The 14,636-nt window shown below is 42.3% G+C and overlaps 1 protein-coding gene across 1 annotated transcript in view; it reads right to left on the bottom strand.

Annotated features, from left to right (window-relative positions):
- CTNNBL1 (catenin beta like 1) overlaps window positions 1-14,636 on the bottom strand; it is a 221,218-nt gene that overhangs the window by 26,283 nt on the left and 180,299 nt on the right. The window contains exons 12-13 of the mRNA XM_010591671.3: window positions 5,899-5,996; window positions 3,484-3,564 (exon numbers count right to left, since the gene is read on the bottom strand). Of these exons, the coding sequence (XP_010589973.1) occupies window positions 3,484-3,564; window positions 5,899-5,996 (179 nt within the window). The remainder of the gene's footprint in view (window positions 1-3,483; window positions 3,565-5,898; window positions 5,997-14,636) is intronic.

The raw sequence follows: 14,636 nt of genomic DNA, 5'->3' as shown, positions 1-14,636 counted from the left end.
CTAACGTGGCTTCCCATGGCCCCTCTTTTGCTCCTGTTCCTCCCTAGACTGTAAATGCCCCGCCTAGTCTCTATCTTTCCAGATCCAGCTTGAATCAGGCCCCATCCACAAAACTGTTCAGGGTTACTTGAACTACAGATGATGTCTCCCTGCTCCTTGGATCCCTTTAGCAGCACCACTCCTGGGGCCCATTCTTTCACTGGCACTTCCATCCCCAACGCCCGGCCAGTGCCTGGCCTAGTGCCTTCCACAGAACAGATGCTGATAAATATTTGCCAAATGACTGGATTCTCTCCAGTGAATCTTGGTCAACTGCAAACCAAGGACACTTGCACTGTGCCCATGAAGTCCGAAGTTTACAGGGGAGCTGTGGCTTTGAGACACTAACACTGTCAATACCTGACCCTGCTACCTAAGGTTTACTTTTGCTGCAGACCTGGCAAAGGATGTGGGATACTTACTCATTACTGATTTGACAGACAATATCATCAAAATGTCTAGGAAGTGTTCAGTTTAAGTAAAAAATATATTTGCTGAGTTCCCAATAGGTGTAGCATATCCGAATTTAATAGGGGATGGGGTGAGAAGACAAATTGTTTAAGGGAGAGGTGAAAAAGACATTTTGTTCTAAGTCACTTCATACCTGTGAGGTGGCTTCATCTGTCAGGATGGAGCCTGAGTGCTGGCAGTGAACACTGCTCACAAATGCATCCCTCAGCCCCCACCCCGAACTGTCTCTTTGAGCAACACTGAGGCTGCTGAGCACTAATGGCCTTGGAATGTTTGCCAGTGCTCAGCGAAACGGCCTTGGCATCAAGGAGACAGATGTTTGTCAGGGAATGGCAGAGGCACTGGTGCCTATGGCACATAGAGGCCCCACGAATGCTGAGGAGAGTGGCTGCAGCTATTACTCTCCGTCAGCGCTAATCAATTTCACACTCTCTTCAATGCTGATAATAGATAATCTTGTGGGAAGCAGGCCAAGTTTCCTAACAGCTACATGCAAGCTGCTCCCTGATGCCAAACAGCTTACTTGGTCTCTCTCAAAAAAAGTCTATTCCAGCTTCACCTCAAACAAAGCATCTAATGGTGCCAACATGCTAGTCTTTTAGAGTGACCCCTGGGATATCTGATAAGGAGTATGCACTCGGGAAAAGATTTACTTAAAAGTTACACAAGAATTCCAGAGGAAGCTAGGAAGAGCTATCAGCAGCAGCGGCTTCTACTTACTGAGCAAGGTACTTCACATATTTAATGCTTAATCTTCATTAATCTTCCCAACGTTGAATGGGTTATTATTACCATTTTACAGATGAGAAAGCTAAAGCTTAGCGAGGTTAACTCATTTGTCCAAGGTCACTGAGGTAGGAAGTGGCAGAGCTGGAATTCAAATCCAGGGCTATCTGAGTCCTTACCTCACGCACAGCTTTTCCACTAGGTTGCTGCTTCTCTATCTGGAAGACAATTCAACCACTGCTCAACCTCCAATTCTGTTCTTAATCCACTCTATTGTCCACAAATGGTGGAGTTACCAAAGGATGTTCAACAGAACCTGAGGGAAAAAATTCAGCTGGAGGGGACCTTGGAGATCACCTTTGCTGTAATACCACTCGATAGCTAAGAAATTGAGGCTGCATGTGGCTAAGTGGCAAGCCACAGCTGAGCTGCTATTTTGAAGTGGTGCCTAAACTAAAAGTTCACGCCCCTGCCTTGTGCTCCTTCTACCACACCTCAAAATCTCCTCCAGCAGATAACACTAGGGGGGATCCATCAAAGATGGGGTTCTAATGGTTTCATGGCTTTTTTCCCTAAAAAGTGGGAATTGCAATTTGTTTCTAATTATTGTTCAGACAAAAAGAAAGAATATATTACTCTTGCACTTTAAGAATCATTATGTGTCCTTCATGTACTAGTTCCTGTATAGGGAAGAAAAGGAAAGTCTTATCAAAGAACAAAACAAAGAGGGTGGGGTGTGTGGAATGGAAGAACTGTGTTTGGAACAGTTCGGAACATGGCAGTATCTGAAGTCCAGCCTCAGAATTTATAGTCTCTGCCTTTTATCTTGTAGTAGTATCACTGTATAAAAGAAGAAAGTCCCAGTCAATCAATTCGATCAATCAACAGACATCTGAGGACTTACTAGGTTTAGGGATCATAGGGAAATCATAAGAATGAAAAAGTTGCTCAAAGTAGGAAAGAGAACATACAGTTACCTATCTACTGGTCTTCATAAATGAAGGCAGAAATGAAGATATATTTTGAGAAAGGGGAGGGGTGGATAAGGAGAGGCAAAGAGAATCAGGACACAACCTGGTCACTGTCTTCCTCTAAGCTCTAGTCTCTCACCCTGGCCTGAGGCATAGCTTGAGGGAAAGCGCTAGTGTAATTCCCAATGCACAGAGCTCTGCCACATAGCTAGACTGTCCCAACACAGAGGGGATGGGATGCTGAAACTGGCTTTCCTACCAGTGAGGTTCAAAAGCCTCAAGTGTATCGTTAAGGCAAGAAGAGTGAAAAGAGGATGCACAGATTTTGCAAATCAAGATCACAAGGAGATGAGGCTACTACAGACTTCGAAAAAAGCAAGAGTGTTAACCAAGATACACTCTGCCAACATGGTAGCAGGTCACATCAAAGTACTCTGGCCAGCTTTTACAAGAACATTTTATCAAGGGTACTTGTGCCTTCTATCCAGACTCTAGGTCAGACCTGCAATGTGACCACAGGCTGAGGAATGTCTTGTAGGGAAGAGAACATAATCGTACATTAAACAACAGACATGAAAACTTACCCTTATTAAGGAGTACAGATGAGAAACTAGAGGCCAGAGATGACAGAGAACAAAATGGAAGAAGGTGAAAAATACAGAAGGTAGGATAATACCACAGTAAACACAGTCACTCAAGAAGAAAAAATCTGGCAGGTTTCCCTCCCCTTAGTAACCATCAGTAAAAGAAAATGAGGGCCAGTCATTCTGAATGTGGTATGCAGGCCTTGCTGCAATGTACCTCAGCTTCCCTTCTCTCGGTCTCCAGTTTTCATCTGTAAATGAGGGAACTGGATTTGATGACCTCAGTTCCCTTATAGCTCTTACACCCTGTGATCACCCTTCCTTAGGATGCTTCTCTTATGACTAAAGAAGCCGGCAAGAGTGTTAACCAAGACACACTCTGCCAACATGGTAGCAGGTCACATCAAAGTACTTTGGCCAGCTTTTACAAGAACATTTTATCAAGGGTACTTGTGCCTTCTATCCAGACTCTAGGTCAGACCTGGATCAATCCTACACACGTTCCTCTTAGAAGACTTTCACTCCTGTCAGAAGAGCAGTTATAACTTCTAGCATACCGTCATCTGCTCTGCCCTTGCAACATGTTAGATGGCAGCTCGGCTGTTACCTGTTCTGTGGAGAGATAAGAGATGCACAAGGGACCCAAATGGAGTGCAAGTCAATAGCTGGCAAAAGATAGCAGGGGGACGTACATGTTTTTCCCCTTCAATCTTCTTGTCGGCCACCTGCATTGCATCCAGGTATTTAAAATGCAGCTCCATCAGTCTGTCAACCTGAAAGAGATTTCACAGGCATGAGTGAAAAGGAAAATGAATACCAAGGCAAGAGAACAGAGGAGTTTCTATTCATCTCATTGTCACTCCTTACAAAGGGAGGTCCACTCTCCCACCGCTTACGTCGGATATGAACCTTGCTCAGGGATGCATCAGGAATGGATCAAAAAGTTGGGGCAGAACAAAGCAAAGATGTAGGATGGATGCAGTGTCAACACCGGCCCATTCCCAAAAGAAGACTGCATATTCCCAGTCCTTCTAGGATTCCCACAAATTCATGTGGTTAAAAACAAATAAATAAATAAAAATTCAACACCCTTCTTGCAAAGTGAAGGACCTTGAAGTTACATACTTGATATTCACTTAGAACTTTACAGAAATTCCTTTTCTCGAACTGAAACCTTTCATGTTCAGATTGTGCCCCACAGCTGATCTTTTTTTTAAAAAGGTCTGAGTAAAATCTCTTTAGTTGCTTTTGAGTCAGAAGAAAGTGTAAGAAAAGCTCCTTCAGCAAGTTAAAAAAAAAAACAACCTGATTTTTGCTCAGCAATAACTTAAAAATCAGTTTTAAACTTGGCAAAAGTTATGCTTCAAACATAGCCTGAAGAACACTCAGTGGATTTGAAAAAGTTTTATTTTTCCCTAAGACTTCTAAAAGACTGAGGGAACACTGCGAAGCAAGCCCAGACTTCCATCCTATCTTTTTATTAGGGTGGAACCAGCATGGCTCTTGGCAACCCTGGTATTTACCCAAGGAGCTGATATTGGTTAATAGCAGGTATTGGTTCCACATGGCATCAGACAGTCCAGGAAGACTGTGCCCAGGACTTCTTCTCTCCCCAGCAATGATGACCCTAAGTAAGACCTTATATATTTCAATTTTGAAAGTATTTTCATGTCCATTATTTCCTTAAAAAAAAAAAGATGAAAAAAGCAGGAAAGATAGTAACCCCCATTTTAAAGATGAGGAAATTGATGACCAGAGGTTAAATGATGTCACCAGGGATGTGACATGAGTGCTTAGATGTTCTTTGTCCTAACTTAATGGTCTCTTTACCATACAACACTGCCAGTGAAAGAAAAAAAAAAAAAAAAAGTTTTATTTTTTTTTTTTGTGAGGGTGGGAAAAATGGTCAGAGGTAGGCTTAAAGAACAGTCTTACATCTCTCTCAAAGTAGGAAAATATTTCAGCCTTACTGTGGACATGGGCAGAAAGAAACAAATTATTATAGGTCAAGTAGGGGGCTTTGGTGCTTAATCTCACTCACTCAGAAGTGCCTACTTATATCTGGTGTGATACAATACACAGGGACTTTCTGCACTCAGGCAGCCTGGGTTCAAATCCCAGCTCTGCTACTTATTAGTAGTGTGATCTTGGGCAAGTCAAGTAAGGTTGCTAAGCTTCAATTTCCTTATCTGTAAACGTGGATAATACCTACCCAGAGACAAACCAACAGGTCAACAACAAAAGGCATCTTCTATATTACCAATCCACAGTAGTCACTAACTAAATGGTAGGTCTTATTACTGTTGGAAACCCTGGTGGCGTAGTGGTTAAGTGCTACGGCTGCTAACCAAGAGGTCAGCAGTTCAAATCTGCCAGGCGCTCCTTGGAAACTCTATGGGGCAGTTCCACTCTGCCCTATAGGGTCGCTATGAGTCGGAATTGACTCGATGGCAGTGGGTTTGGTTTTGGTTTCGGTTATTACTGTTAGATCTTATGGTTTGGCATGCTAGGTAACAGTCTCAACTATTCATCTAATCTCATTTACACGATCATTTCCAGCTTCCATAGTTCACCTAGGACAGGCTCTCCCATTTTATTTCCATCATGTTCATTTTGACCACCACCATCTGGTAAGAACTCATTTAATCCTCCTTCTGTTGACCCTTCCAGAGCGGGTATTCATGTCACCATTTTATAGCCAGGGAAAGCAAGGCTCAGAGTGGCACACATCTCAAAAGCAGCTAAACGGGTTCCAATCTAGATGTCTGCATCCAAGACCTATGCTCCTAACCATTGTGCTCTGCTGTGCACCACTCTCTCCACCACCAACATTCTATTATAATCCATTCTTGTTGGGTTCAAAACCCTCCCCTAAAGTGCTAGATGATACCGCCTTAAGGTATTATCCCTTCTAGGAAAATGCATTTCGAGATGAGAGGGAGAAACATGAGAAAAACCTTTGAGATACAAAGCAATGGGGCCCTGATGACAGAAGAGAAAATTTTAGGGCAGGAACACTCACCCCGCACCCTTCAAATGAGATCAGAAAAAGAGCCCTCTATCCTTGCCAGTCCTGGCCCCATTCTTACAGTCCAACAAGCACCCACCTTCTCACTGTCATTTTCAGTAAATTTATTTAAAAGCCGGGTCCGCTGCTGCCCTCTCAGGTTCCGCAGGAGGGAAGCCAGGATCGAACAGACATGCTCTGGGTTGGGGAGGAGAAAAGAGAACATGCTGAGATCAGAGCAGTAATTATTACCTCTTTTCAAGCCTAGTGTTCTTCTGTTGAAGGAGGAGTAAGTAGGCCTTCTCTGACTGCTGCTATTGATTAATAAGACAAGAACCCAAACTGTGTCACTGGACAACTTAACCGATCTTCACACGTTGCACAAGAAACATATTCAAAAGGGATGATATCCTAAAGGACAACTTGAACAAGTGAATCAAAACTAAGACTTTCTATTATGCTCAGAATTAATTGATTTTTACTGTCCACAACAGAATTGCAAACAAAATCCCCCATGTACAGAAATAACCTCTGAAAAGAATATAAATATCAGCCATGAAATGGGCAAATAATGAACAAATAAGACATGTTCTGTTGAATTCTCAAATTACCTTATAACTTTCCCAAGCAAATAAGAAATATGACAGGTTCCAGTGCTCACTTACATTCTGGTGCAGCTAAAATCTCCACTTCAAGTTTAAAGGCAGTTGGACTCTAAGTACTTCAAAATAGGAATGCTTTTTGAGTTCATGTAGTCCAAGGGCTTTTATTATGAAATACTATTCTTTTACACTGGGAAGAGGGTAATTGAAGGGTGTATTATAGGTTTCAATTTTAAAGAGATGTTTTTCTTAAGGAAAAACAAACAAACAAACCCAAGAATAATGACCTTGAAAAGGAGGTGGAAGAAGTTTATTCATAGACAAATGGCAGAGTAAAGTTTATTTTGAAATGAAATGCTTAAGAGAATGGACGACAAACACTGTATTTGAAAACTGACTGAAAAACATCTTCTTATTGTCTTACTTATCTAGGGAGCCCTGGTGGCATTGTGGTTAAGAGTTTGGCTGCTAACCAAAAAGTTCAGCAATTCATATCCACCAAGCCGCTCCTTGGAAACCAGATGATAGGACCAGAGTAGAACTGCCCCATAGGGTTTCCAAGGAGCGGTTGGTGGATTTGAACTGCCGAGTTTTTGGTGAGCAGCCATAGCTCTTAACCACTATGCCACCAGGGCTCCACTCTGTCTTATAGGGTTACTATGAGTCAGAATTGACTAGAATGGGTTTGGTTTTTGGTTTTCAGTTATCTAGTGCTGCTATTAACAGAAATACCACAAGTGGATGGCTTTAATAAACAGAAATTTATTTCTCACTGTTTAGGAAGCTAGAAGTCCAAATGCAGGGTGCTGGCTCCAGGCAAAGGCTTTCTCTCTCCGTCAGCTCTGGGGGAAGGTCCTTGCTCGTTGGACTCCTGGGTGCTCTTCATGTGGTGTGGCATCTGTCTTCCCTCAGCTCTGCTTGCTCACTTGCTTGTTTAATCTCTTTTATATCTCAAAAGGAGCCTGGTGGTGCAGTGGTTAAGAGCTCGGCTGTTAACCAAAGTCAGCAGTTTGAATCCACCAGCTGCTCCCTGGAAATCCTAAAGGGCAGTTCTACTTTGTCCTATAGGGTCTCTTTGAGTTGGAACTGACTCAATGGCAACAGGTTTTTTGGTTTTATATCTCAAAAAAAGATTGACTCAAGACACACCCTACACTAATCCTGTCTCATTAACATAACAAAGACAACCCATTCCCAAATGGAATTAGAAACACAGGCAAGGGGGTTAGGATTTACAACACATATTTTTGGAGGACACAATCCAATCTGTAACACCTATATATACACCAGAGTTACCTTGATTTCCCAGTCACTTGACTATTAAGGAAAGCCACAATTAAACATCCTTCTCTTAGTATAACAGATATAATTTTGTACACTTGTTTGTTTATTTTCACTCCTATCTTCCACCGCTTCATTTCCAATCTTTTAATGCTGGAGTTATCCAGTCCTTGAACCTTTTCTATTTTATATCTACATCCACTCCCGGTGATCTCATCTAGTTCCATGGCTTTAAAAACAATTTACATGCTGATAGCTCCCAAATTTGTATCTACGGGTCGGCCCTGTCTCCTGAATGCTGACTCATGTATTCAGTTGCCTATCTGCTCTCTCCACTTGGTTGTCTAACAGATTCTTTAAACTGAGTATGTCCAAAGCCATGCTCTCGACCTTTCTCCCCAAACCTGTTCCCCTTAGTTTAGTTAAATGGGCACCAGGTTCTCCAGTTTCTCAATCCAAAAACAATGGCAATATCCTTAATTCTCTTCTTTCTCACATGTCCTACAATTAACCTTGTCAGCTTTACCTTCAGATTATATCCAGAATCCAATCTGTTCTTACTACTACCTCTACTGCCACTACTCTGGTCCACACCACCATCATCTCTTGCTGGAAATGTTCGATAGCCTACTTGTGGGTCTCATCCATGCCCCCTTCGGTCTCCATACAGCAGCCAGAATGATCCGTTAGGTTAAAACCTAAAGTCACGTCCTGTCATTCCTCTGCTTATAAGCTATAAGCAAAGCCTCCAGTGGCTCGCTGCTGTTTCTAATGTTAGGCACGCTCCTGCCTCAGGGCCTCTGTACTTGCTGTTTCCTCTTTTCACCAGATATCTGCATGGCTTACCCTCTTCAATCAAGTACTCAACCGTCATTTCAAGGACTTCCCTTGACTAGCCCATTTAAAAATGCAATGCACCAACATTGCCTATTCCCTCTTATCTGTTTTATTTTTCTCTCTAGCACATATTATCTCCTAAAATACTGTTATCATTTACTTATTTTGTTCACAGTGTTCTTTCAATTAGAATATAAGCTCCACATTGTTGTTGTTATGCGCCACTGAGTCTGTTCTGACTCATAGAAGCCCTAAAGGGCGGAGTAGAACTGCCCCATAAGGTCTCTAAGGAACAGCCCGTGGATGGGAACAGCCAACCTTTCGGTTAGCAGCAGAGCTCTTGGCCATTGAACCACCAGGGCTCCACGTGGGCAGAGATTTTAACCTGTTTTGTTGATCCAAAACAATGCCTGGCACATAGTAAAAAAAAAAAAAAAAAACCCATTGCCGTCAAGTCGATTCCAACTCATAGCGACCCTACAGGACACAGTAGAATTGCCCCATAGGGTTTCCAAGGTGCAGTTGGTAGATTCGAACTGCTGACCTTTTGGTTAGCAACCAAGCTCTTAACCACTATGCCACCAGGACTCCTGACACATAGTAAATAAAAAGTAAATACCTGCTGAGTGAATGGGTGGAAAGCAAGCTCTCAATTTTCAGTGGTGGTGGTTGGCCGGGGGGGGGGGGGGGGGGGGGCAAACAAACCACTCTTCAACTCTGGATATGTTTCAAATGCCTTCCAATAGTCTTCACCCTTTTGTACACAAGTACCTACTCCTACTTCTGAGTAATATCTGTTCAGTTACAAAATGGTCCTTAAAGTTTTTTTTTTGTCCTCATTTGGGAGTAGGTAGATGGCTTTTTCCTAGGGAACCCATCATTTTTCATAAAATGTCCCTAATCAATAGATTCAATTTTTCAAGTATCAGAAATATAAACTTTTTATTCAAATATGTTGTAGAAAGAGGTATTACATAGTCCATGCCTTCTCAAGACCCCAGGTTCACCTCTAATATTTTCTGTTACACTCTTGTGTAAAGCTGGGATTGAGGTGGTCTACTTTCCACCTTGGAGAAAAGAAGGGGGGCAGGGAACATGGAGTGGGGTTAGGTGAGACTAGAGAGTGGAAAGTGGAAAGAAGAGGCCTTGTGCCCACAGGAAGGCAAAAAACATCATGAAGCCAGGTTAGAGAAAGTGAACCAAGGGAGCTAAGCTCAGGGTGAGAAAGTAGAACAAGAAAGGGATGTCTTTAGAGACACATGTCAGAGAAATTCTCTGACCTTTGTGCATGTGAAGGAGAGAAGATCAGAGAAAGGAAGCGTGGGGATAAGATTAGTTCTGCAATCTTGGGCCAAGCAAGTTGGATATGGCTCTCATTTCTTCAGCTGGTGAATGAACAGATGTGGGACAGGCCATAATAAACACAGTGAATTCTAACGAGCTCAGTTTTGAAACTTTGAAATTACTCAGAATGGCAGCTGGTAACAACTTCCAGGTGTATGTGTGTGTGTGTCGTGTGCGCACATAGGCATATGGCAACCATAAAGGAAGAAAACAAACACAAAAAAACCCCAGACTCAGAGAATTTTCATAGATCATCTGAGCCAACTTTCTAATTGTATAGATGGAAAAATTGAGGCCAGAGAGAAGTGACTTATCTACACACTAGATGTAAGAGATGGAACTCAAGCTTCAGATTACTCACTCACCCATTCATTCCCTGAGCACTTATCTCTGTGCCTGGCAAGTGCTGGGTGATTAGGACTCTAAAACAAACAAGACAGTAATCCAACCTTAAGGAGTTCCTTCTTTAGTAAGGAAAGGAAAACTATAATTACAGGCTAGTGAGACAAGTAGTTCCATTACTGAGGTAGGCACAGTGGGCTTGGGGAGCACGGAGGAGGGATGTTTGACCTAGATAGAGGGATTCACAATGAAGGTAACCACCACTTAAAACAGAAACAACAGGCATAGCTGACAACTAGGCAAAGAAGAGGAAGAAGAATTTCAGACAGAAGGAATAACATATGCAAAGTCCAGTTTGGATGGAGTGTCATGCATACATGGGGGAGAGGAAGCCAGTCAGGTGGGCAATGGCAGGATTACAGAGGAAAGTAAAAATGATCTACCAACAAATTTTAATCTGGGGAGAGACAAGATCAGATCTAAGTTTGGACCAATCTCCCTGGCAGCTCTGTTCCTTTCAGAGATTAAGATCAGGAAAATGTTTCTCTTTCCTAGATTAGTCCGAAGGACTAATGGACCACATCTACCACGGCCTCCACGAGATTGAGTCCAGTGCAACTAGATGGTGCCTGGCTACTATCACTGACTGCTCTGATAGAGATCACAATACAGGGTCCTGGACAGAGCTGGAGAAAAATGTAGAACAAAATTCCAACTCAAAAAGACCAGACTTGCTGGCCTGACAGAGACTGGAGACACCCTGAGAGTATGGCCCCCGGACACCCTTTCAGCTCAGTAACGAGGCCACTCCTGAGGTTCATCCTGCAGCCAAAGACTGAACTGGAACAAAACAAGACTAAAGGGGCACACCAGCCCTGGGGCAGGGACTGGAAGGTAGGAGGGAACCGGAAAGCTGGTAATAGTGAACCCAGGGTTGAGAAGGGAGAGTGTTGACATGTCGTAGAGTTGTTAACCAATGTCATAGAACTATGTGTGTACTGTTTGATGAGAAACTAGTTTGTTCTGTAAACCTTCAGCTAAAGTGCAATTAAAAAAAATGTTTCTCTTTCCTGATGAATGTGTTATGTTTCTTTATTAGGGCTTCTTTTTTGCCTTGGCTATTACAAAGCTCAAAAATGAGTTTATGCAGGACCTCTGGAATTTTTTTATTGCTTTATTATTGATTCCCCCATCCCGTATCAAAGTAAAAGCAATGGATGTAGGCAGTAAAAATCAAGCTATACAAAAAGGTATAAAATGTACTCTACAGATATTTATTGAGCACTTACTAATACATTTTCTTCTCTTGTACCTCCATTACCCAATTCCTCTCTTCCAACAAAAACCACAAAGTTTCTCGTGTGTATTTTCAGGGGGAAAAATAAACACACACCTCCATTCCCTAATATATCTTTTGATATCAGCACACACTTCATTTTTTAAAATAAAAAAAAATAGCTACCTAGAATTCCACTAAACTTATCTACCAAAATTTAACTAGTGCCTTGTTTAGGATGTTTCCAAGTTGGCTTCTCCCATCCCCCCTTTTCTTTTTTTCCTATCAGAAACAATGGCTGCCAGGAACATCTATGTACACGTATTCCGGCACACTTTTGCATGTTTTCTTATGACAGATTCCCAGTATTGGAATTGCTGAGTCCAAAGGTATTTACACATAAAATGCTGAAAGATACTAACAAATTGCCTCCTAAAAAGGTTGGGCCAATTACACTTCCACTCTCAACATATTTAACAGCATCTATTTTTTATTTCCCCACAGGAGCCCTTGTGGTGCAGTGGTTAAAGTGCTCAGCTGCACTTTAACCAAAGGTCTGAGGTTCGATACTGTGGGAGAAAGAAGTGGCAGTCTGCTTCCGTAAAGATTTATAGCCTTGGAAACCCTATGAGGCAGTTCTATTCTGTCCTACAGGGCTGCTATGAATCGCAGAATCAACTTCATGGGAGTGGGTTTGGTTTCGTGTTTATTTCCCTCACTCTGAATGAATATTATCCAACTTAAAAAATTATGAAAAACAGGTGAAAAATGGGATCTTCTCTTGATTAGCATGTTTTTGTTCTTGTTATAAATAAGGTTACTTGTCTTTTCCTATGTTTCTGACCATTTGTATTGTTTTTTTCTGTGAACCTGCCTGACCTTATTCTTTGTCCAATTTTGATTTCTAGGAGCTCTTTGCAAATTAGGAGCCCCGGTGCTTAAAGGGATCCACTGCTAACTAAAAGGTTGGTGGTTCAAAACCACCAGCAGCTCCGAGGGTAAAGGATGTGGCAGTCTGTTTCCATAGAGATTTACAGCCTTGGAAACCCTACGGGGTCACTATAGGTTGGAATTGACTCAGCTGCAGGGGGTTTGGTTTTTTTTTGTTTTCTTCGTAAATTAAGGATATTACCCTTTTGTCATATATGTTGCAAATATTTTCCCTCGTTTGTCATTGTCTTTTTTTTTTTCTCCCTACTCCCACTTGCTCTCCCCCTCTTGAGTCAGCCCTTTCAGTCTCTCCTTTCTTGACAATTTTGCCGGCTTCCCTCTCTCTCTATCCTCCCATCCCCCCTCCAGACAAGAGTTGCCAACACAATCTCAAGTGTCCACCTGATATCATTAGCTCACTCTTCATCAGCGTCTCTCTCCCACCCGCTGACCAGTCCCTTTCATTTCTGATGAGTTGTCTTCGGGGATGGTTCCTGTCCTGTGTCAACTGAAGGTCTGGGGAGCATGGCCGCCGGGATTCCTCCAGTCTCAGTCAGACCATTAAGTTTGGTCTTTTTATGAGAATTTGGGGTCTGTATCCCACTGATCTCCTGCTCCCTCAGGGGTCCTCTGCTGTGCTCCCTGTCAGGGCAGTCATCGATTGTGGCCGGGCACCAACTAGTTCTTCTGGTCTCAGGATGATGTAGGTCTCTGGTTCATGTGGCCCTTTCTGTCTCTTGGGCTCTTAGTTGTCATGTGACCTTGGTGTTCTTCATTTCCCTTTGCTCCAGGTGGGTTGAGACCAATTGATGCATCTTAGATGGCCGCTTGTTAGCATTTAAGACCCCAGACGCCACATTTCAAAGTGGGATGCAGAATGATTTCATAATAGAAGTATTTTGCCAATTGACTTAGAAGTCCCCGCAAACCATGTTCCCCAGACCCCCGCGCTTGCTCCGCTGACCTCTGAAGCATTCATTTTATCCCGGAAACTTCTTTGCTTTTGGTCCAGTCCAATTGAGCTGACCTTCCATGTATTGAGTGTTGTCTTTCCCTTCACCTAAAGCAGTTCTTGTCTACTGATTAATCAATAAAAAACCCTCTCCCACCCTCCCTCCCTCCCCCCCTCGTAACCACAAAAGTATGTGTTCTTCTCAGGTTTACTATTACTCAAGATCTTATAATAGTGGTCTTATACAATATTTGTCCTTTTGCCTCTGACTCATTTCGCTCAGCATAATGTCTTCCAGGTTCCTCCATGTTATGAAATGTTTCAGAGATTCGTCACTGTTCTTTATCAATGCGTAGTATTCCACTGTGTGAATATACTACAATTTATTTACCCATTCATCCGTTGATGGACACCTTGGTTGCTTCCAACTTTTTGCTATTGTAAACAGAGCTGCAATAAACATGGGTGTGCATATATCTGTTTGTATGAAGGCTCTTGTATCTCTAGGGTATATTCCTAGGAGTGGGATTTCTGGGTTGTATGGTAGTTCTATTTCTAACTGTTTAAGATAACGCCAGATAGATTTCCAAAGTGGTTGTACCATTTTACATTCCCACCAGCAGTGTATGAGAGTTCCAATCTCTCCGCAGCCTCTCCAACATTTATTATTTTGTGTTTTTTGGATTAATGCCAGCCTTGCTGGTGTGAGATGGAATCTCATCGTAGTTTTAATTTGCATTTCTCTAATGGCTAATGATCGAGAGCATTTTCTCATGTATCTGTTGGCTGCCTGAATATCTTCTTTAGTGAAATGTGTGTGCATATCCTTTGCCCACTTCTTGATTGGGTTGTTTGTCTTTTTGTGGTTGAGTTTTGACAGAATCATGTAGATTTTAGAGATCAGGCGCTGGTCGGAGACGTCATAGCTGAAAATTCTTTCCCAGTCTGTAGGTGGTCTTTTTACTCTTTTGGAGAAGTCTTTAGATGAGCATAGGTGTTTGATTTTTAGGAGCTCCCAGTTATCGGGTATCTCTTCATCATTTTTGGTAATGTTTTGTATTCTGTTTATACCTTGTATTAGGGCTCCTAGGGTTGTCCCAATTTTTTCTTCCATGATCTTTATCGTTTTAGTCTTTATGTTTAGGTCTTTGATCCACTTGGAGTTAGTTTTTGTGCATGGTGTGAGGTATGGGTCCTGTTTCATTTTTTTGCAAATGGATATCCAGTTATGCCAGCACCATTTGTTAAAAAGGCTATCTTTTCCCCAGTTAATT

The sequence above is a fragment of the Loxodonta africana genome, chromosome 24, assembly GCF_030014295.1.
Source record: "Loxodonta africana isolate mLoxAfr1 chromosome 24, mLoxAfr1.hap2, whole genome shotgun sequence".
Classification (NCBI taxonomy): Eukaryota; Metazoa; Chordata; class Mammalia; order Proboscidea; family Elephantidae; genus Loxodonta; species Loxodonta africana.
This window is presented reverse-complemented; position numbering and strand designations above follow the sequence as displayed.